At 38.9% G+C, this 21,562-nt stretch overlaps 1 protein-coding gene across 12 annotated transcripts in view; it reads left to right on the top strand.

The window, feature by feature from the left end:
* Positions 1-21,562, top strand: part of MALRD1 (MAM and LDL receptor class A domain containing 1) — a 754,524-nt gene that overhangs the window by 710,162 nt on the left and 22,800 nt on the right. For all 12 annotated transcript variants that reach the window (XM_086334563.1, XM_086334560.1, XM_086334554.1 and 9 more), the window contains 2 exons: positions 12,827-12,906; positions 13,000-13,096. In XM_086334563.1, coding sequence (XP_086190689.1) covers positions 12,827-12,906; positions 13,000-13,096 — 177 coding nt within the window. The remainder of the gene's footprint in view (positions 1-12,826; positions 12,907-12,999; positions 13,097-21,562) is intronic.

Below are 21,562 nucleotides of genomic sequence, written 5' to 3'. Positions count from 1 at the left end.
TGAGTGCAACACTTTCACAGCATAATCGTCCAGGATTTGAAATAGCTCCACTGGAATTATATCACCTCCACTAGCTTTGTTTGTAGTGATGCTTTCTAAGGCCCACTTGACTTCACATTCCAGGATGTCTGGCTCTAGGTCAGTGATCACACTATCATGATTATCTGGGTCGTGAAGATCTTTTTTGTACAGTTCTTCTGTGTATTCTTGCCACCTCTTCTTAATATCTTCTGCTTCTGTTAGGTCCATACCATTTCTGTCCTTTATCGAGCCCATCTTTGCATGAAATGTTCCCTTGGTATCTCTAATTTTCTTGAAGAGATCTCTAGTCTTTCCCATTCTGTTGTTTTCCTCTATTTCTTTGCATTGATCACTGAGGAAGGCTTTCTTATCTCTTCTTGCTGTTCTTTGGAACTCTGCATTCAGATGCTTATATCTTTCCTTTTCTCCTTTGCTTTTCACTTCTCTTCTTTTCCCAGCTATTTGTAAGGCCTCCCCAGACAGCCATTTTGCTTTTTTGCATTTCTTTTCCGTGGGGATGGTCTTGATCCCTGTCTCCTGTACAATGTCACGAACCTCCCTCCATAGTTTATCAGGCACTCTATCTATCAGATCTAGTCCCTTAAATCTATTTCTCACTTCTACTGTATCATCATAAGGGATTTGATTTAGGTCATACCTGAATGCTGTAGTGGTTTTCCCTACTTTCTTCAATTTAAGTCTGAATTTGGCAATAAGGAGTTCATGATCTGAGCCACAGAGTACATCATGAGAAACGCTGGGCTGGAAGAAGCACAAGCTGGAATCAAGATTGCTGGGAGAAATATCAATAACCTCAGATATGCAGATGACACCACCCTTATGGCAGAAAGTGAAGAGGAACTAAATAGCCTCTTGATGAAAGTGAAAGAGGAGAGTGAAAAAGTTGGCTTAAAGCTCAACATTCAGAAAACGAAGATCATGGCATCTGGTCCCATCACTTCATGGGAAATAGATGGGGAAACAGTGGAAACGGTGTCAGACTTTATTTTTGCGGGCTCCAAAATCACTGCAGATGGTGACTGCAGCCATGAAATTAAAAGACACTTACTCCTTGGAAGGAAAGTTATGACCAACCTAGATAGCATATTGAAAAGCAGAGACATTACTTTGCCTACAAAGGTCCATCTAGTCGAGGATATGGTTTTTCCAGTAGTCATGTATGGATGTGAGAGTTGGACTGTGAAGAAGGATGAGCACTGAAGAATTGATGCTTTTGAACTGTGGTGTTGGAGAATACTCTTGAGAATCCCTTGGACTTCAAGGAGATCCAAGCAGTCCATTCTAAAGGAGATTGGTCCTGGGTGTTCTTTGGAAAGAATGATGCTAAAGCTGAAACTCCAGTACTTTGGCCACCTCGTGCGAAGCGTTGACTCATTGGAAAAGACTCTGATGCTGGGAGGGATTGGGGGCAGGAGGAGAAGGGGACGACAGAGGATGAGATGGCTGGATGGCATCACCAACTCGATGGACATGAGTTTGAGTGAACTCCGGGAGTTGGTGATGGACAGGGAGGCCTGGTGTGCTGTGATTCATGGGGTCGCAAAGAGTCAGACACAACTAAGTGACTGAACTGAACTGAACTGAGTACCAGACAACATGTGTTCTAATAGATTACAGTGCGCCTAGAACAAGGCCTGGTGTATAATGTGGATTAGCCAAAAAGTTCATTCGAGTTTTTCCATAACATCTTATGAAAAACGCTATAGAAAAACAAATGAGGTTTTTGGCCAACCCAATAGGAGACATTCAATAATTACTCACTGAACAAAGAGTACAGGGTTTAGACTGTTTTTTTTTCTCAGTTAGATGAAAGGTCATTAGGAGATTCATTGTTGTATAGTGAACAAGTACAGGACCTCATTATTAATAAAGGTCCAGGTGAATCCTAAACACCCATGAACTCCCATCCTGGCCTTCGTGGGCACTCTGGTTAGTGGACATCCCCTTCAGAGCTGACAATTCATTGTTTCTTCCTTCTAGTTTTCAGCCTTACCATCTTGTGTGCTTTTGTATGTATTTCAACCCACATATATTCAACGAAGGAGAGAAAACAAGAATAAGGCCTTGCTGGAATTAAGTCAGAGTTTATGTTTTAAAGGAAAATTCTTTTACACTTCATAGAATGACAGGGAAAAAGTTCAAAAACCTATTTCTTGCTAGTTTACACTCCACGGCAAAAACTTAATGTCTTTATCTTCTTCATCCTAGAACAAGACTGGTTTCTATTGACTTGCAGCCATTTTCAATTGCCCAGTTTGTGAATTATTTAGTTTCTATGTTATTTCCTCTACCTTTTCCCCACCTTTCATCTGACTCCAGGGAAATATTACTTCATAACAGTTGGAACAAAAAAAAAAAAAAAGAAAGAAAGAAAAACTAAGTGGGAAGCTCAAAACATCAATTTCAGGAATTCTTTTTTTTTTTTGGTATCACATCAGTTCCCTATATGAACAAAGAGGAAACAGAAACATACTTTTTATCTGCTTTATTTCTATTCTGAAGTAATTAAAATTGTTTCTTCTGTAATCATTTGAAGTAACATGTGAAAGTCTTTCTTCCTATATTTGCAATTCTGTGCAACTTAGCTACCAGTTCAAGTGGTGGTGATGGCTGTTACTTAGTTGCTCAGTTGTGTCCAGCTCTTTTGTGACCCTATGGACTGTAGCCTGTCAGGCTCCTCTGTCCATGGGATTTTCTGGGCAAGAATACTGGAGTGGGTTGGCATTTCCTACACAAGAGCATGTGATTTACATTTACAAGTTATCATCCCCTAAGGACAAAATCTGACCATACATACGCTGCTTTTGGTTAGCAGGGCAAGAAGAGAGACACAGATGTAGAGAATGGACTACATCTCTAGTGGGCTCGGGGGAGAGGGAGCCAGGGAAGAATTGAGTGAGTCACAGTGACATATATACACTGCCAGTGTACAATAGCTAGCTAGTGGGAAGCTCAGCTCAGCTCAGTGCTCTGAGATGACCTAGAGGGCTGGGATGGGGGTGGGAGGGAGGTTCAAGAAGGAGGGGATAGATGTATACCTGCAGCTGACTCACGTCATTATACAGCAGAAGCTAATATACCATTGTGAAACAATTATACTCCAATAAAAAAGAAAAGAACAAACTAGTGGTTGCCAGTGGAAGAGGGAAGGTGGGAAGGGGCAACCAGGGGTAGGGGAGTAAGAGGTACAAACGGTTATATATAAAATAAGATACAAAGCTATATTATACAACACAGAGAATATAGCCAACATTTTAAAATAACTATAACTGGAACATAAACTTTAAAAATTGTGAATCACTCTATTGTATACATGTAAAATATAATATTGTATACCTGTAATATATAATATTGTGTACCTGTAACATATAATATTGCACAGCAACTATACTTCAATAAGGAGAGGTCTATATTCCTAAGGAAATGGAATATAGTGAGAAATTTACAAATATTCATATGGTACAACGACAAGAACACAGGCTAAGCATTTTGAGAACCTGAATTTGCCACTTACAAAAACATTGTTCTCTGAGCTTCAGTTTCCTCTCTGTAAATTGGGGATAATAACACTTACCTTAAGAGGGGTTCTAAGGCATCGGTTCTCAAAGTGTGGCCTCTGTTCAGCATCACTGAAAACTTGTGAGAAATGGAGTTCTGGGGTCACTTCCGACTTAGTGAATCAGAAACTCTGTGGATGGGCCAGCCATCTGTTTTCACAAACATTCCAGGTCATTTTATTACACACTAAAGTTATAAATGACCATGACTGTGGCTAAACAGATACTATTTGGACTCTGGACTTTCATTAAAATGAAAGTGTAACACACTGCCCACATGTTAACTCCCATTGTTGTGATGCTAGTGAATATTTTCAGCAAATATTGTCTTTGAGCAGGATTGTGCTAATTGGAGCATACAGGAGTTAAACAGGTATAGTCTTTACCTTAAAAAAAATCCATGGTCAAGAAAGATTTATAAATAAACCAGCAGTTGCAGTGCTGTATGTTAAGAGCTATCTTAGGAGCTTGAAGAATCTCCTAGAACCAAAGATGGTCCATTTAAGTTAGGCAGGGGCATGAAGGAAGGCTTCCCAGGGGATGCTGTTTGGTCTGTGTCCTTAAAGTGAGTTGGCTAGGTTGATAAGGATTGAACCCATTTTCCAGCTAATGAGAATAGATATCCTGGAAGGTCCTAGAGGTATGAAAGAGTATCTTAGATGAAGGGGGTTCAAATAAAGATAGAGCGAGTGTGAACAAAGGGAGAATAGAGATCAAACCTTCCATACCATCAGGAGGCCCTATTGGAGAAGAGTCTCCATGTGAAACCTCTTCATCTAGATAGAATTCTCATAGCTGCAGAAAACCAGCAAAGGCTTGAATCAGGGAAGTTATATGATGTAACATCAGTTTCTTAAGGCAGGAAATCCAGTTCCAGTACTAGAGCAAGGAGGGCCTTTGGCCATGTGACCAAAGCAGGATGGACCAGAAGGACATATGGCTGAGATGCCTAGCAGGTAAATTGATGAAACTTTGGTGATTGAGATGATCAGCGGTCCCTAACCTTTATGGCACCAGGGGTCAGTTTCGTGGAAAACAATTTTTCTAGGGACTGGGATGGTGAGGTTGTTTTGGGGATTATTCAAGCACATTACTTATATTGTGAACTTTATTTTTATTATTATTACATCAGCTCCATGTCAGATCATCAGGCATTAATTCTTGGAGGTTGGGGACCCCTGGAGATAATGAAGTGGAAGAATGGATATGGAATTTCAGAAACAGTTTTTAACCTATACATCTTTCTTTTAACATAAAATTCTTCTCTCTCTCTGATGCTTGAAATGTCATATTTCAAAACAGAATCAAGATTCCAAGAGTTTTCAAAATTGTTAGGAAAAAAATGCAGTCAGATGTGTTTGCCTCATTATCCTGAATCAGTAAGACGTATTGGATGAGGTCAGCTAATTAAAATCTAAAATATTCAAATGTCAACATGTTATGAAATAGCCATGCCTCTGCATTATCACTTAGTTTGTTTTTTATTACTTTAGAATTATTTGAACAACTCATATTGCTCAAAAAGGACCGAGTAAACCCCCTGCTGGCTCCCACCAAATTAATCCATGAACACATGCTTGAAAATGTGTGGCTCCTCATTTGTTTTTCCTGGCAATGAGAGAGATGAGCTGGGACCAGCACACAGATGACAGAAAGGATGGGAGGATCTTTTGTTCCAGGTGTTAGTGAGTAATGAATGGGTGTTCCCAAGCGCACCCAGAAATAAGCTGTTATTCTATAACTCCTCCCTTATTACCTACTAGTAGCAGAAAACCTGTAAGAATTTAGGAAAGATTAGGATGCTGGCTGTGGCTGAAAGAGTCTTAACTACATTTTATTTCTCCCTTTCTCCTGTTTGTGTTAAGAAAACAGGCCCCTATGCATGGATGGAGTGGGAGGTTTATCTTTCTCTTTCAGGAGGGCTCTACCTAATACTTCTAAATGTTATAAAATATGCTGCAGCTAATTAATCAAGGAGGAAATTAGTCCAAGCGAATTAATCACTGGTGCTCAATGTGGAATTTCAGTGCTTTGTGACTCAGAGATTATTTAGTTGTTTCTCCTGCTTTCTTGTTTTCTGTTAAAATGAATTCACGCATGTCAACACTGATGGCTCATTAGGGGCTTACCTCCATTGTCCCACTCCCCTTCTGCTGGCACAGGCTCACCATAGGGATCAGAAGGCACTCCGTCTGAACTGATGCTTTCATACAAAGTTGGGTTGGCATTACTTTCTCCCTCCTTGGAGTACTTCCAGTGGGTAGAAACCACAGGGGATGGGGGAGGGGTGTAGAAGTGTTCAACACAGGAAGTGAGCTCCTTAAATACCTGCTCTTCCTTCCTTTACCTGTGTGACTGGTTCAAGAACCTCCAGGTAAATTTGGGTGTAATAATGCTTTTTAAGTGGCATAAGTGATAAGTTATAAAAGTAGAAGCTGTGAACCATGGCTTTTCACTGTCTCCTAAGATTTACTGATGCTCAGGCAGGGGTGGAGACAGGACTGTTGTCAGATGCCAGCTCCCCGGTGGGTCAGTATGTTAGGGCAGGGAATGATCATAACCATGGTTTATATAGAAAGCAGAAGGCTGGGTATCAAAAAGCCTGACATAGATAATATTTTACAGTTAGCAACGGGCTTTCATGTGCATTTTTAAATTCAGTTCTCCTACACATCCCGTGAGATGAGTTGTACTTATTACTCTTTATAAATAGGAAACTGAATTTTTTGTGTGTGTATAACTGTTGTGTAGTATTTTGAAAGTCTAGATGAATACCATGATTTTTCTTTAGTTGGGTGGAGAAAAGTGAAGTCAAAGTGTTAGTGTTGCTCAGTTGTGTCTGACTCTTTGCAACGCCATAGACTGTAGCCTACCAGGCTCCTCTCTCCATGGAATTCTCTAGGCAGGAATACTGGAGTGCAAGCCATTCTTTAGGCAGGAATACTGGAGAATGGCTAGCCATTCTCTTCTCCAAGGGATATTCCCAACCCAGGGATCGAAACTGGGGTTTTTCTTTTGTGTGTGTGTGTGTGTGTGTGTGTGTGTGTGTGCTTACCTTTGTTTGTTTGTTTTTTAACTACTGTTGCTTTTGTAAGAGGAAAAACAATCACCTTTTAATTAATGAAAAGTATGTCTCCTCTCTAAATAAATAAGTAAATAAATAGTAAAATCAAGTGATCTGACTCTCCTAAAACTACAGAGCTAGAAAGTGGCTTAGTCTTGCTGAATGAATCCAGATGCCCTGATTCTCCTTTCTTAGTCTTTCTCAGCACCACATCTGTCTCCTCTACACCTAGATGTTTGCAGGGTAAAACTTAATGTGATAAACGGACGTTTTCAGACAATGAAGATCAGACCCCAGTGTCTCTCCTAACAGACAAAAACTGAAGTTAATGGCAATTATAAACAATTATATTCCAACTTTAGGAAGAATGTGGGAAGCAAAACCATGTAGTAAATAGAGCATCAGCTGAGAGCCAAACAGATACAGTGTAAGGGCTTGTTCACAGAGTACCTTTGGTGACTTACTGCTCAACCACTCTGGGCCTTTATTTTCTCAACTATGAAATGGGGAAATAACTTGTATCCTGTAACATGGGTGTATCACAAATCATATATTCAAGTATTTAGAATATTGTTTAGCACATAGGAGGTGCTCAATCCACTCCCTATTGGGTTTAGTATATTGTAGTTTTTTGAAACATGAATGTCATTGTAGAATGATATCAGTTCCTATAACAATATTCATAATTTTAATAATCATAAAGTGTTACTGTAAACATGCCTAGTAAAAAAAAAAAACAAGTCTACTACTAGAATGTTAAATGATTAATCTGCACTATTTTCAAAATCCCTTCCTTCTGAAGGAAGTTCCCTTTTGCAGACTTAAAAAACTATAGAGTAAGTATTTCTGAAAAAAATATACTTCAGTACAGAACTGGGAAATCTAGAGGCTAGATTAGCATCCCATTAACAATTTGAACATAATTCAGACATATCTCTCCAGATCCCATCAGTCATTGATGGTTTCTACATACTCAGATGACCATTTTTTCTGACTCATTGTAATATAATATATATATATAAATACTTCATGCTCTGGAATAAATACACTTTAATGAATCACTTGTTCCATACATGTCTCGTTGTGATTATACATTTTTCACTTTCTGAGTCTGGAGAAATAGATTCTGGAAGCAGTTTTTTCATCTCCTCCTTTAGCATTTTTCTTTCCCTTTCTTACACTTCGTATACTTTGTTTTCTATTTTGTTTATTACTTATGTTTAAAAAAGGTTTTTATCTCCTAAGTTTATGCTCCTGCCAATTCTCTAGCATATCTCGGCCATCCTTTTTCTATGTGGCAGAGTATCTTGTATGTAGTAGACATTCAATAAATATTTTAAGAATAAGGGATATTGATTTAATGAGGAGAACTTCAGGGATCAAAATGGAAGAGTAGGAAAGTGGGTTTTGCACGTGTGTTCCTAAAGAAGACCAAACTCAAACTGGCTCAGATGATAAAGGAATTTATCGACTCATGTATCTACAAAGTCTGAATGCAGAGCAGACTTGAGACAGGAACAGACTTTCAGGTTGAAATGCCATTGAGATTGTTCTTCCCTTTCTCTATGATTTCCTAGGCTACGTCTTCCCAGTAGGTTATTTTATCCTCAGGCTGGCTTTTGTAGAAAAATGGTAGCTTCCTAAGGCTATATTCTTCCTTGTTCACATCAGAATTGGGCAGAGGATAATTCTTACCACAAATATCCATCAATGTGTACCCACTGGTGACAGAATTATTTCTGGACAACTTATGTCCGTGTCTGTCTATGAACCAATCCCTGCTGACTGGGAATGCTGTCTGGTAATGGACAGGGTCCTGAGGCAAAACACTGCACCAAGGAAAATGAGATAACCCTAGACACAGGCTGGGGTTCCATCTCAACCAAACCACAGCAATGCTTATAATTGGATGGAGGGAAGGGAAGGAAGATGGTGTTTCAGTGAATTTGGGGCAGGCAGTCGTAACACACATGCTAATTGAGTAGCAGCGTGAACGTCCATTGTTCTCAAATAAAGCTGAAGTGCTTCCAAATGCCCCTCGGAAGAAAAGCTATGACAAGCCTAACAGCGTACTAAAAAGCAGAGACATCACTTTGCTGACAAAGGTCCGTCTAGTCAAGGCTATGGTTTTTCCAATAGTCATGTATGGATGTGAGAGTTGAACCATAAAGAAAGCTGAGCACTGAAGATTTGATGCTTTTGAACAGTGGTGTTGGAGAATACTATTGAGAATCCCTTGGACTGCAAAGAGATCAAACCAGTCAATTCTAAAGGAAATCAAGCCTGAATATTCATTGGAAGGACTCATGCTGAAGCTGAAGCTCCAATACTTTGACAACCTGATGTGAAGAACTGACTTATTGGAAAAAACCCTGATGCTGGGAAAGATTGAAAACAGGAGAAGGGGACGACAGAGGACGAGGTGGATGGGTGGCATCACCGACTCAATAGATATGAGTCTGAGCAAGCTCCGGGAGATAGTGAAGGACAGGAAAGCCTGGCGTGCCACAGTCCATGGGGTCACAAAGAGTTGAAAATGACTGAGCGACTGAACAACAAAATATAAGGCTCAAATGCTCCAATGTTAAACTCATTAGATATATGAAATAAATGAGAAAACACACAGCCTCACATTAACTCGGAATAAATTAAATTTACCTCAAAAACTTTTTGCTTATGTGTACTTTCTAAATAAAAACAAGTTATTTTTGACATTTTGTCAAGCAAAAAATTAGCAGGTAATTTTTTTGATTAAACTGTTTCTTATGACTCAGTATGAAAAAGACTTTCAGAATAATTTCATCACATCTAACATTTCTTTTCTTCTTGACATTAAAACAAAACAAGCCTTCTCATTTAGACTGAGATATCCTAGTCTTTGGCTTCCCTGTTGGCTCATTGGTAAGGAATCTTCAGGAGACGCAACAGATGCGGGTTTGATCCCTGGGTCAGGAAGATCCCCTAGAGAAGGAAATACAACCCATTCCAGTATTCTTGCCTGGGAAATCCCACGGACAGAAGAGCATGGCAGGCTATAGTCCATGGGGTTGCAAAAGAATCAGATACGACTTAGTGACTAAACAACAACAATAATCCTAGTCTTTAGCACAAATATTATATAGTGTTTATCATCCTTATATTAATAGATCTCGTTGGGTTATACAACGGTTATACAACCCAACCATTCAGTCTTGTCTAATCATAATGTAGCTAAAACATTACCTAGAAAAGATGATTTGGTCTTTAATTTTCAAGCAAATAGGGTGAATCTCATTGCCCCATTCTTTTAGGGATCTCACTCTTGGTATCAGACAGTTATACAGGACTCCCCACACCAATCCAACTCACCACCCAGCCAACCAGCTTTTCACAGCTGTGCCTGGAATTCCCCACCTGCACTGGTATCCCCTGGTTGGCATCTGCTTAGTCAAAGCACACCAGGTTCTTTCCAATAGATCATCTACTTTCCCTTTTTCTCCCCACAAGAGCCTTCACCTTCCATCCCCAACAACTGTTAAAACTACCCAGAACGCTGCCACTGAAAATAACAATCTGTGCCTTCCTTCTTCAGGAAAAGTCACTCTTACTTTTCATTTGGTATGCTACTGTTTCATTTGGTATCACTTCATGGGAAATAGATGGGGAAACAGTAGAAACAGTGTCAGACTTTATTTTTTGGGGCTCCAAAATCACTGCAGATGGTGATTGCAGCCATGAAATTAAAAGATGCTTACTCCTTGGAAGGAAAGTTATGACCAACCTAGATGGCATATTCAAAAGCAGAGACATTACTTTGCCAACAAAGATCCATCTAGTCAAGGCTATGTTTTTTCCAGTGGTCATGTATGGATGTGAGAGTTGGACTGTGAAGAAAGCTGAGCACCGAAGAATTGATGCTTTTGAACTGTGGTGTTGGAGAAGACACTTGAGAATCCCTTGGACTGCAAGGAGATCCAACCAGTCCGTTCTAAAGGAGATCAGTCCTGGGTGTTCATTGGAAGGAATGATGCTAAAGCTGAAACTCCAGTACTTTGGCCACCTCATGCGAAGAGTTGACTCATTGGAAAAGACTCTGATGCTGGGAGGGATTGGGGGCAGGAGGAGAAGGGGACGATAGAGGGTGAGATGGCTGGACGGCATCACCAACTCGATGGACATGAGTTTGAGTGAACTCCGGGAGTTGGTGATGGACAGGGAGGCCTGGCGTGCTGCAATTCATGGGGTCTCAAAGAGTCAGACACGACTGAGAAACTGAACTGAACTGAAGTGAACTGATGCTACTATTGATGATTTGCTAGTGAAAAATAAATAGATGAATGAGATATCTAAGCTTCAGATTGCACATGAAAAAGAATAGAGAGGATGACTAGCCTTTAAAAAAAAAAAATCTCAGTGATCTTTAAGATTGACTGGTTTGATCTCCTTGCATTTCAAGGGAACCTCAAGAGTCTTATCCAGTACCACAATTTGAAAAGCATTGATTCTTCAGCACTCAGCCTTCTTTATGGTCCAACTCTCACATCTGTACATGACTGCGAGAAAAATCATAACTTTGACTATACAGACCTTTGTCAGCAAAGTAATGTCTTAGATCAAGTCAGTGTAAGGCAAAATGTGAAAGACTGACATGTAGACTCACACTGCCAACCTGAGAACTGATAAAGAATACTTATTAAGGTTTATGAGAATAAAAAAACAAATAGACTCTGATCTTAAACATTTCTAATTTATTTTAATTTGAATACAGACATCAAAAACAACTAAATTGTCTTAAATTTCTACTTTTTAAAGAATATTTACTAAGGAAAGCAGGCATTCTTATGGACCCCCTTGAACCTCTAAGCTTTTTATATTTAAGGAAGCTATTGCTTTTTTGAAGAAATTGCTATTGGTTATTCAGATTTTCAAAATCAAAAGAGAGATTGAGAAAAAAAAATTAACTGTGTGCTGAAGAAACATTACTTCTAACACATAGCTTTTAAAAACATGCATTCAAAAGCCAGTTTTTAATCCAGTTTTGTCACATGTACTATGAACTTGGCAGGAAACTCAACCAAACCCGTCGTAATTTGTATCCTGTTATTTCTGGTAAACAAGAATGTATGTATATATAAGCTTTCACATTCATATGCAAACACATTCTACCAGAGAAATTCTGACACTTAAACTGCTTAGAAATAAACCTCGTTTCCCTTTGAGGCATGAGTTAGTCTCCAGTTCTGAGCTTTCTGAAGGCCATCCATATCAGAGCAGATGTTCCCAGTGTTACAAATTTCATCACGTATGACCCTAAATAAAGCAGAGATAGTGAAATCCTATAGGATTGATGATATTTCCAGTTTGATTATTAATCTGATTCCACATCTATGAAATTGAAGGATCATCCCCTTATAATGAGAAATAAAAATACTCTCTGATTTATATTTATGTTAATCTATTATTTGAATATTCTCTCTTGGTATCTGAAAGAACTTAAATCCATTCACTATCGAAAAATATGCTAGCTTTAGAGTTTGAGACAAATGAAAAAGTAAAGTGAAAAGTGAAGTCAACTTTTGAAAACAAGAAATGAGTCTTGTTCCCACCATTAGTTCAGTTCCATTGCTCAGTCCTGTCCGACTCTTTGCGACCCCATGGACTGCAGCATTCCAGGCTTCCCTGACCATCACTAACTCCTGGAGCTTGCTCAAACTCATGTCCATCGAGTCAGTAATGTCATCCAACCATCTCATCCTCATCCCTTCTCCTCCTGCCTTCAATCTTTCCCAGTATTAGGGTCTTTTCCAATATATGGAAATATGGAATTGGTCTGCCACAGTAATCAAAGGAACTGTGGAACACAAGAATCGAAGGAAATATATTCCAATATATGGAATATGGTTCCCACCAAATAGATAAAGAAATCAAGCCCCCACCTTACAGATAAAACAACGAGGGAATAAATATTGAAAAAAAATTCTCTTAAACAATAATGTGAAAATAATAAAATTAAAATTTTTTTTTTGTTTTGCTTTAGCATTTTTGGTTTCATATCAAAGTTACCCACATTCCTGGTATCTCATTGTTTTTTTAACATTCATTGTTTTATTCCATGACAGTACTGCTAAAATATGTTTCCACTTCTTTTTTTTTTGCCAACTATCACATTTTATCTCATTTCCAGATGTGCACAAGGTTGGAAGGGAAATCGTTGCCACATCAAGGTTAACCCACCGACTGCTGATTTCCCGAACACTCAGAACAGTAAGTGACATTGTGACCAAAATCACTTGAGTTTTGGAGTCTCTAATATTTTTCACTGGATATTTACATTTTTTCATTGGTTTGAAATTCCAGATATATGGACCCTCCTGGGTATTGGATTAGCTTTCCTGATAGCTCATATTACTCTGGCAGTCTTGTGTTTTCTTGCCAACAGAAAAGTACCAGTAAGGTAAGAGATGCCTTCCATTGCTCTGGCACACCAATTTTCTGAAACATTTCATTTGTTATATTTTTCTTTCATTCCACATTACATTCAGGTAACTTCAGTTTTCCATACTTCATGGATTTATTTTTCTGGGAAGAAAGCCTAAGCTATTTAATGATTAGTAGTTTTTAAATAAAAAGCCATAGTTTACTTTTCTGATTATGTTAGGAACATTTTTGATGACACTAAATAACAAAATCTGACGTTCGGCCCAAATGAAAAATGCACAAGGTGATGGATGTCCCGCTTTCTGGCAGTGCACAGGGTCGGCAGCAGAACTGTCAAAGAGACCCTTTCTCAGCTTGCTCAGGGAGGTCTCGCACCAGTGCCCCAGACCAAGACTCCATGTCCCAGGCGGCGTGCAGATCCGAGGCTGAGATCTGTGTACCTGGAGGGACTCTGTGGGCTGGACTCATGCATGATTAAGACCTCACAAGCTATTGTGCCCTTCAGGATTCTGGGGCTTCCTACTCCATACCCATCTTCTATCATCTGAATGAGAAACACATCACATCCCCCCAGTAATGAAAGCGATTGTCTTTCCCATGAACTAAACAAGCTAAGGGCTCAAAATAAGATTTAATGAGATTTTAAGAAATTAAAGAACTGCATCGTGTCTTGCACACCTGAATTTGTGTTCATAAATTTAGATTTGCTGCAAGCCAGTGTGTCACAGAGCCCTGGATAAGCTGCCTGTTCCTTGGTGCCAACTTATATGTGCCTCCTGCTTGAATTCTCCTCACATCACCAGCCTGCAATCATGTTAATTAGCAGACACCAAACTTGATATCATCAATTAAGGCAAATCTATTATAAAATTATAGTGTTCATTTGGAAAAAAGATATTTTTAATCCATTACTATTAAGATCTTACTCATCTATTAATTCTTTGTTTCTTATGTGCCTAAAATATGCCAGACAATGTGGATACAAACATGAATGAAAATAAGTCTGGACTTAATGTAGTGGGAAAAAAACAGAAACAAAGCTACTAAGTGAAGCACTGGTTTTGTGCTACTATATAGTAGCTTTTTCCAGAGAAACAAAAAAATGGATTAAAAGATAGAAGCTAGCTATCTAGTTAGATATCCTGTTGTTTCTATCCTTCTGTGTGTATATATATCTTTAATTATCAAATACATAATATATTTAATGTATATATTACAAAACCTATACAATAAATTAGTAATTATTATATAAGTATTATATTAACATATTATCTTATTATGTTTAAATATGTCAGTATACACTATATTAAGATATCGTAAAACTAACATATATCTTCATATAAAGAATTACATATTAATATATTACATTTATGCAATATGAATTATAAAAGTGTTTATTAATGAGATAATCAATTTAATTGTATTATTAAGATAATAATATATTAAGAGAGAAGGACTTATTTATTCATGTAATAGTGGGGACTGGCAAGCGTGAAACTTGCAGGGCAGGCCTGCAAGCTGGAAAGTCAAGTAAGTGTTGATGGTGTAAGCTTGAGTCTAGAATCTTTCAGACAAGCTATCAGACTGGAAACACAGGTAGGATTTCTCTGTTGTAATCTTGAGGCAGAATTCTTTCTTTTTTAAGAGATCTCAGCCTTTGCTCCTAAAGCCTGCGAATAAGTGAGTGAGCCCCACCCACAATACAGGTAGTAATCTTAAAGTTGGCTGATGGTAAGTGCTTGTGACACCTGAGAAGTCCTTCACGGTAGCATCTCGAGTATTGTTTGAACAAACAATAGGGCTCCACAGCCCAACCAAGTTGACACATAAAACTAATCATTGCATTATATAAATAAGTTTGTGCATGTTCCTCCGTTCTTTGTCTTGTCACAACAAAGATTTGGAGCAATGGACATTAAAGCCCTCGGTGCGTCACAGCTCTCGGGTCTTGGACAAACCGTGTTATAGCTCTTAGGCAAATCAGTGTTACAGCTCTGTTTTATTTAGAAGATAGCAGGAGAATCCATCCTGGAAGCGTGAGGGCATGCCAACCCAAAGACTCGAAGAGAAGAGAGTGGAGGAGTGCGCAGTGGAGGGAGAGAGTGAGAGAGGGAGAGAGAGAGAAAGAGCGCACACACGCGGGAGAGAAAGAGAGCGAGAAAGTGCTTTGGCTCCTCCTTTTATATGTTTTTTCCTCCACCTGGGCCTGCCCTATGCAAATTGGGCTTATTCAGGAGTGCTGTTTGTTCTACCTGAAGTCTTCACTCTGGTCCTCAGACCTTCCTTTGACCTTTCTTTGTTCTATTTTCGCGGGCTTTTCCCTTCTTTGTCTTTTAGCCACCGCCATTTTGGACTCCTTTTCCCTATTCTACCTACCTAACAATATGAACACAATCAGCAGAAGTCCTCAAAAAGAACCTTAAGTTTCACACCTTCTCCAGATTCATATTGGACAACCTGTATATTCTGGGCTATGGAGAGACCTCTAAGGCAAATGTTGGTGGCACCACAGCCCAGCCTGAGAGATCTCTTTTCCTCTTTCTCTCCTTTCTCACTTAGAGTTTGAAATCATAATTTTTTTCTTAATTGAGGTACAGTTGTTTTACAGTGTGGTATTAGTTTCTGGTGTATAGCAAAGTGACTCAGTTATATGTGTATATACATATATTTTTTTCCAGATTACTTTCCATTATATTTGATCAAATATAGTTCCCTGTGCTATACAGTAGGACTTTGTTGTTTATCTATTTTACATGTAGAAGTAAGAGTCTGGTAGGCTACAGTCCATGGGGTCGCAAAAGAGTGGGGCATAACTTAGCAACTAAATAAGTGTGTATCTGTTAAATCCTAAACTCCTAATGTATCCCTTCCCCACCCTTTTCCCCTTTGGTAACAGTAACAAACCATAGTTTGTTTTCTATGTTTGTGAATCTGTTTCAGTTTTCTAAATAAGTTCATTTGTACCATTTTTTTTAGATTCCCTGGGACATGTTTTAACATATATATTTAAATTTAACAATAAGTCAGCTTTTTCTGAAAATTAAGTTTGAGTTGGTTGCTTGGATAGTTAGCACGACTGGCTTTGTCACTTAGATGAGATGGTAGACAAATTCCATAAAGAACTCAATATAAAATATTCCAGAAATTCTTTTCTTTGCAACCACTAAACTTATAGCTTACTGTGAACGATATTGGATTCTTGATCTCCGAAGAAGATTTAGCTTCAGGACCAGAGGAGAGACCAGGCTTGACCACTCAGGGCTCTTGTGTGGCAGAAGTTTCATTACAGTGAAAAAGAAAGCTTCTGACAAAGACATCAGAAGGGGATGGAAAGTGTCCCCTCACTAGTCTTAGCAAGGGAGCTATGCTGCTACTGCTGCTAAGTTGCTTCAGTTGTGTCCCACTCTGTGCGACCCCAGAGTTGGCAGCCCACCAGGCTCCGCTGTCCCTGGGATTCTCCAGGCAAGAACACTGGAGTGGGTTGCCATTTATACTTTTTAAATTAGTTATTACAGTAAATCAAAAGAATGTCCCAAGATTGTAAAGGTCTTACTAGACCCACTCCCACAATTTACATTTTAAGATAACAGGATTAGTCAGAAGGTTCTCAAGAAGGAGAAACATATCCTCAAGCAGGATACATTGTTAATACAATCCTTAGTACAGAGTTTAAGCTGAGTTGTTTTGTCCTGTAATCATCAGCTCTGGGCTTAAGAAAAGAAAACTAAAACTAAGGACTATAGAAAAAAAAAGAAGTTTGTCTTTTTCTCCTCCTTGAGAACTCCAGACCCCTTGAGAGCCCCAGACCCCTCTCTCCTCCTCAGGGACCCCCAACTTCTTATCAACCTATCTAGAAATTGACTCAATACAATTTTTAACATTAAAATAAAAATGTAAAAGGAGATGCATATTTTTCTAAATTATTTTAGAGAGAACTCAAGTGGCAATGTTCAAAGACCACTGTACCAAGTTTGATTTTCCACCAACTCCACCCTCCACACACACCCTACCCTTGGGAAGTGTTTGCATTCCTCTAAAGTGTGTGGCATTTCACACAATATGCCTAGCAGAGCTATACAAACACATGTATTTTTGATACTAAGTAAAAATAGCCTGGTATTCCTTCAGGGTTAGTCACTGAGTTGTCAGAATGTTATCCTCAAGGAGACTGTTACAACACCATTTTGTAGTGTTATTACTTAACAATTTCCATATTAACCATTTCTTATCTTTACATTCCCAGTTTCTAGCATCATATGCATAACATATCCAATACACACCTATTGAAGACTATCTGTACTTTAATATTATCCATACTTCTGATCATCACCAGAAACAATGCTCATGTTTACTAATGACTTTTCAATTAAAATGTTGCACATTAACTTTTTTTAAATGTCTTTTTGCAAAAAATCGTTTAAGCCCTAAAGCAAGTTAGAATGTTTGGCTGGGAGATAGCTACATGATAACAATGACTCATCTTGAAAATAATACCAAAACTTTGAGATAGGCAGGAATTAATGTAAGCAGGAAATTTATCACCTTCTCTAAATAAACCTTAACCTTAACATTTTTCATTAGATTTTATAAAAACAATCTGTAGCATAAGAGATCCTTCAGTGACTTGAAACTTTTTTGTGTTCATTTCTGAAAAACATAGGATGGAGCACTGCATGCTCAGACAATGCTAAGCACAGCAACAAGCCTCTTAAAGTTGTTTTTAGAGATGCAGTTCCTGGATTTTATTATACATTCTCTGACCTTTCTGTTAGCTACTTGCTACCAAATGTATGAGTGAGGACATGATTGCAGGGGAAGAAAGCATCTCAAGCACCTTAATCAAAATAAAGAATTTAGTGTAACAATGCACATGTCTTACAGAGCTCAAGGGTAGGAATAAAGAGATCAGGCCTCAGAAAGGCCTGGACCCAGTGGTATTCTGCTTCTCATCTCTGCTGCTTTTTGCTTCGCTCTTGGTGATTCTCTCTCTGAAGACATACTGCCTTTACTCTGTCTATATAACAAAAATGTGTTGCCTTGAGGATGGATGTTACTCATTATGCCCCCAGACCTGGGGAGAGACTAAATCTTTGTTTTTCTATCTCCAGTCCATATTCCAAAGGAAGACCCTCTAATTAGCCCACTTGGGTCAAGATCCCATTTCTGGTTAAATCAACTATGGGTGAGTTATAGGGCAAGATCAACTGTACAAACATGGCTTCTAGGACCCCATACAATGCCCCATGGTAAGGATGATGGGGGTCATCACAAAAGGTCTCTGAAAGGTATCTACTACACCTGGCCTCAGAGTCCAAAATCCACCAGATTTTCCTCATGAGACTTCAGTTCAGTCACTCAGTCGTGTCCGATTCTTTGCAACCCCATGAACTGCAGCACGCCAGGCCTCCTTGTCCATCACCAACTCCCAGAGTCCACCCAAACCCATTGAGTCGGTTATGCTATCCAACCATCTCATCCTCTGTTGTCCCCTTCTCCTCCTGCCCTCAATCTTTCCTAGCATCAGGGTCTTTTCAAATGAGTCAGCTCTTCCCATCAGGTGGCCAAAAGTATTGGACTTTCAGCTTCAACATCAGTCCTTCCAATGAACACCCAGGACTGATCTCCTTTAGGATGAACTGGCTGGATCTCCTTGCAGTCCAAGGGACTCTCAAGAGTCTTCTCCAACACCACAGTTCAAAAGCATCAATTCTTTGCACTCAACTTTCTTTCTAGTCCAGCTCTCACATCTTTAGAGGATGCAACAAATTTGTATTAACTTCTAGAATTGTTTGCAGTTAATACAAAAAGCTGTGACAATCCCACCTACACCAGAAAGCCAGTATTAAAGAACACAAATAAATAGTGGACTATTTATCCTTATTTTCCTAAAGCCACATAACACTCACTCCTTTCCTATTTGGGATTACATCATCTTTGCCTGGGGAAAAATACACAGTAAATAGCTGTTTATTATGCTGTCTTATGGCAGTTACTCCTGAGGGATTGTGTTGATTTAATAAATACACTAACAGATGTTAAAAATTAACAGACCTATTTCATTCAGTTATGCTGAGAAATAAGACAGGTCTACGTCTTTCTAAAAACTTTCTAAATAATTTCATGGGATTATAAGTATGTACAACTGTAAAAATATTACTGAGTAGGAAATTATAAGACCTGAATATGATCTTGGAAATGCCTGTTGATTCAATGCTGTGAACATTTATTAAGATGTCATATGTGCTGGTCTTGCAAAAGCTCAAAGATACATATATGTGTGTGTGTGTGTGTGTGTGATATATATATATGTGTTATATGCTTTCTGGCTCATACTCCATTATAGTAATGTATTTATTTGACTATGGGATGTGTAAAGGTAGAAATGTAAAACAAAATACTTTGGGGATAAAATGGAAGGAAAGAATGATCAAAATAGTAATTGTTTATATTTCTGATAAAAAAGAAGGTGACTGGAATCCCAAAAGGTTTACCAGCTGCCCATGCAAAGTACAGATGTTCTTGGTTGAGATTTATGAATGAGTGGCCCTGATGGCCAAATAAAATATCTATCTCTATGTTATTATTCTTTCTCCCAGAGCCTTTCCCACTGCTAACACCTTGTATGATAATACGTTTCTTTGGGGGCAGAAGTTTTGCTTCTCTCCTAGTTTGTGATCCTTGGCTAGACCTAAACTGGGTTCAGTAATGAATATTTATCCTTAGCCAAAATCAAAAATTACTTACTTTATGCCTCAAGGCATTCAGCTGCTCTTGCAGCTAGAATGTCACTAGTGAGCCTGTCTTTGGTCCCAGAACTGAATTCTTAGCCTTAGCAAATTGGAATTCCACCAGCGGCAATGACTAAGGTCCCGATGCTTGCAAACCTTTGCTCTCTCCACATATGCATTTGCCCAAAAGAAGTACAGCTGTTAAGATGCACAAACCTAACTCCCCAGTCTCAGGCCTTTGTGCATAATTGGCCATGTTCTGTCAACTCTGCTAAATGTTTACTTTGAGCTAGAAAAGGACAATGGAGAGCAGGGTTTTGAAATCTTTCCCTTAAAAACAGGATTGGACCATATGTGATCATGATGATTTCTCCTCTTCCTCCTCCTTCCTTTTCTTCTCTCTCTCTCTCTTTTTTTTTAAAGAATACCATGCCATCTATTCTTTTCCCTTAATCCTCACCTTTGTTTTTTGTCTTGAAATGATAGAACAAGCCCATAAAAAAGACCTCAAAGGAAGAAGAGCCTTTGTCCCAGGCACCTCTCTGCACCTCTCAGAAGAGTCCCATTCCCTACCCTGTGCCTGGGGATTTCAGAACTCCTTTTATTCAGAGTGGATTGAGTGGGGCATGGCATATGTCTTGGTGTATCACATAGAGGCGATATATTCTGGGAAGATGAAATTCAGATGGATGAAGAGGGCTGCAAGGGGAAAGTAACATTTATATAAAGCCTGAAAGGATGAAGAAACTAGGTAGAGATGAGGAAAGAACATTGCTGAAAATAAAAGATACTGTGGAAACTTACAGTTTCTCAGTAGGCTGACATAGCTATAGAATATGGAGGAGAACAAGTTACATTACACTTGTGATAAAAGTATGTGGTAGAGAGGTGGTTAAGGGTTTTGAATGACTATTAAGGAGTTTTCAATTTATTGATAAAGTTGGGATAAGTGCTGTCTGTCTGTCTGTCCCTCCCAGCATCTAGAGAACTGGCCTTTATGGATTGCATTAATGGGCTCCCTTGTCATCTGAATTTATATTATGTTTGGTTGAAGTGGAGCGTACCTTGAGGGAGGAAAGAGAGAGGGGGCTGGGTATTCATAATCCTGGCTCCAGCACCATTCTAGCTGGCTGGTGGCTGTGATAGGTCCATGAGGGGCCCTATGTAGACCTCAGCTGTACCTCTTCTCAGTCTTCCTCCTTCCAGCCTAGGCTGGTAACAGGCCTGATGTCATTGGCCCAGCCTACTGCCACATCATGTATGGTTTCTTTATATTCTGGCCACACTTTTGCAAATTATCATTTTATTGAACACTCCTCACTTTCCCAATTGGAGTATATCAGCTGTTTCATGCTAGGGTCTTAACTGATGCAAGCCAGGAAAGTGTTTTAAGAATGACAAGAAGTCTTTTCAGACTGTAAGAAGAATGACTAGATCATATTTATGGTTAAAATAAAAGAATGCAGAGCATGAGAACAGATTAGGATAAGATTATAAAAACGATCATCTGTCTAGAGGACATAATCCTATTTCAGAGGTTTGGATAAGAGACAATGAGAACTTGAACTTGAGCAGTGGCAACTGACCTGATATACCTGGTGAGGAAAAAGCACGTGTCAGAGTTGATCCAAGACTGTATTACTTAGACAACTGCATAGTTGATAATGCTGCTAACAAAAATCCAAAAACCCAGGGAGATAAACAGGTTGGGTAATAGGGAAGAAAACTTTTGATATTCTGTATTTTCTTATACA

Source organism: Bos grunniens, chromosome 13, assembly GCF_055505025.1.
Source record: "Bos grunniens cultivar Pamir isolate PY7600 chromosome 13, Bosgru_T2T1.0, whole genome shotgun sequence".
NCBI lineage: Eukaryota > Metazoa > Chordata > Mammalia > Artiodactyla > Bovidae > Bos > Bos grunniens.
The sequence above is the reverse complement of the archived record's forward strand: the minus strand, read 5'-3'. Positions and strand labels throughout refer to the sequence as shown.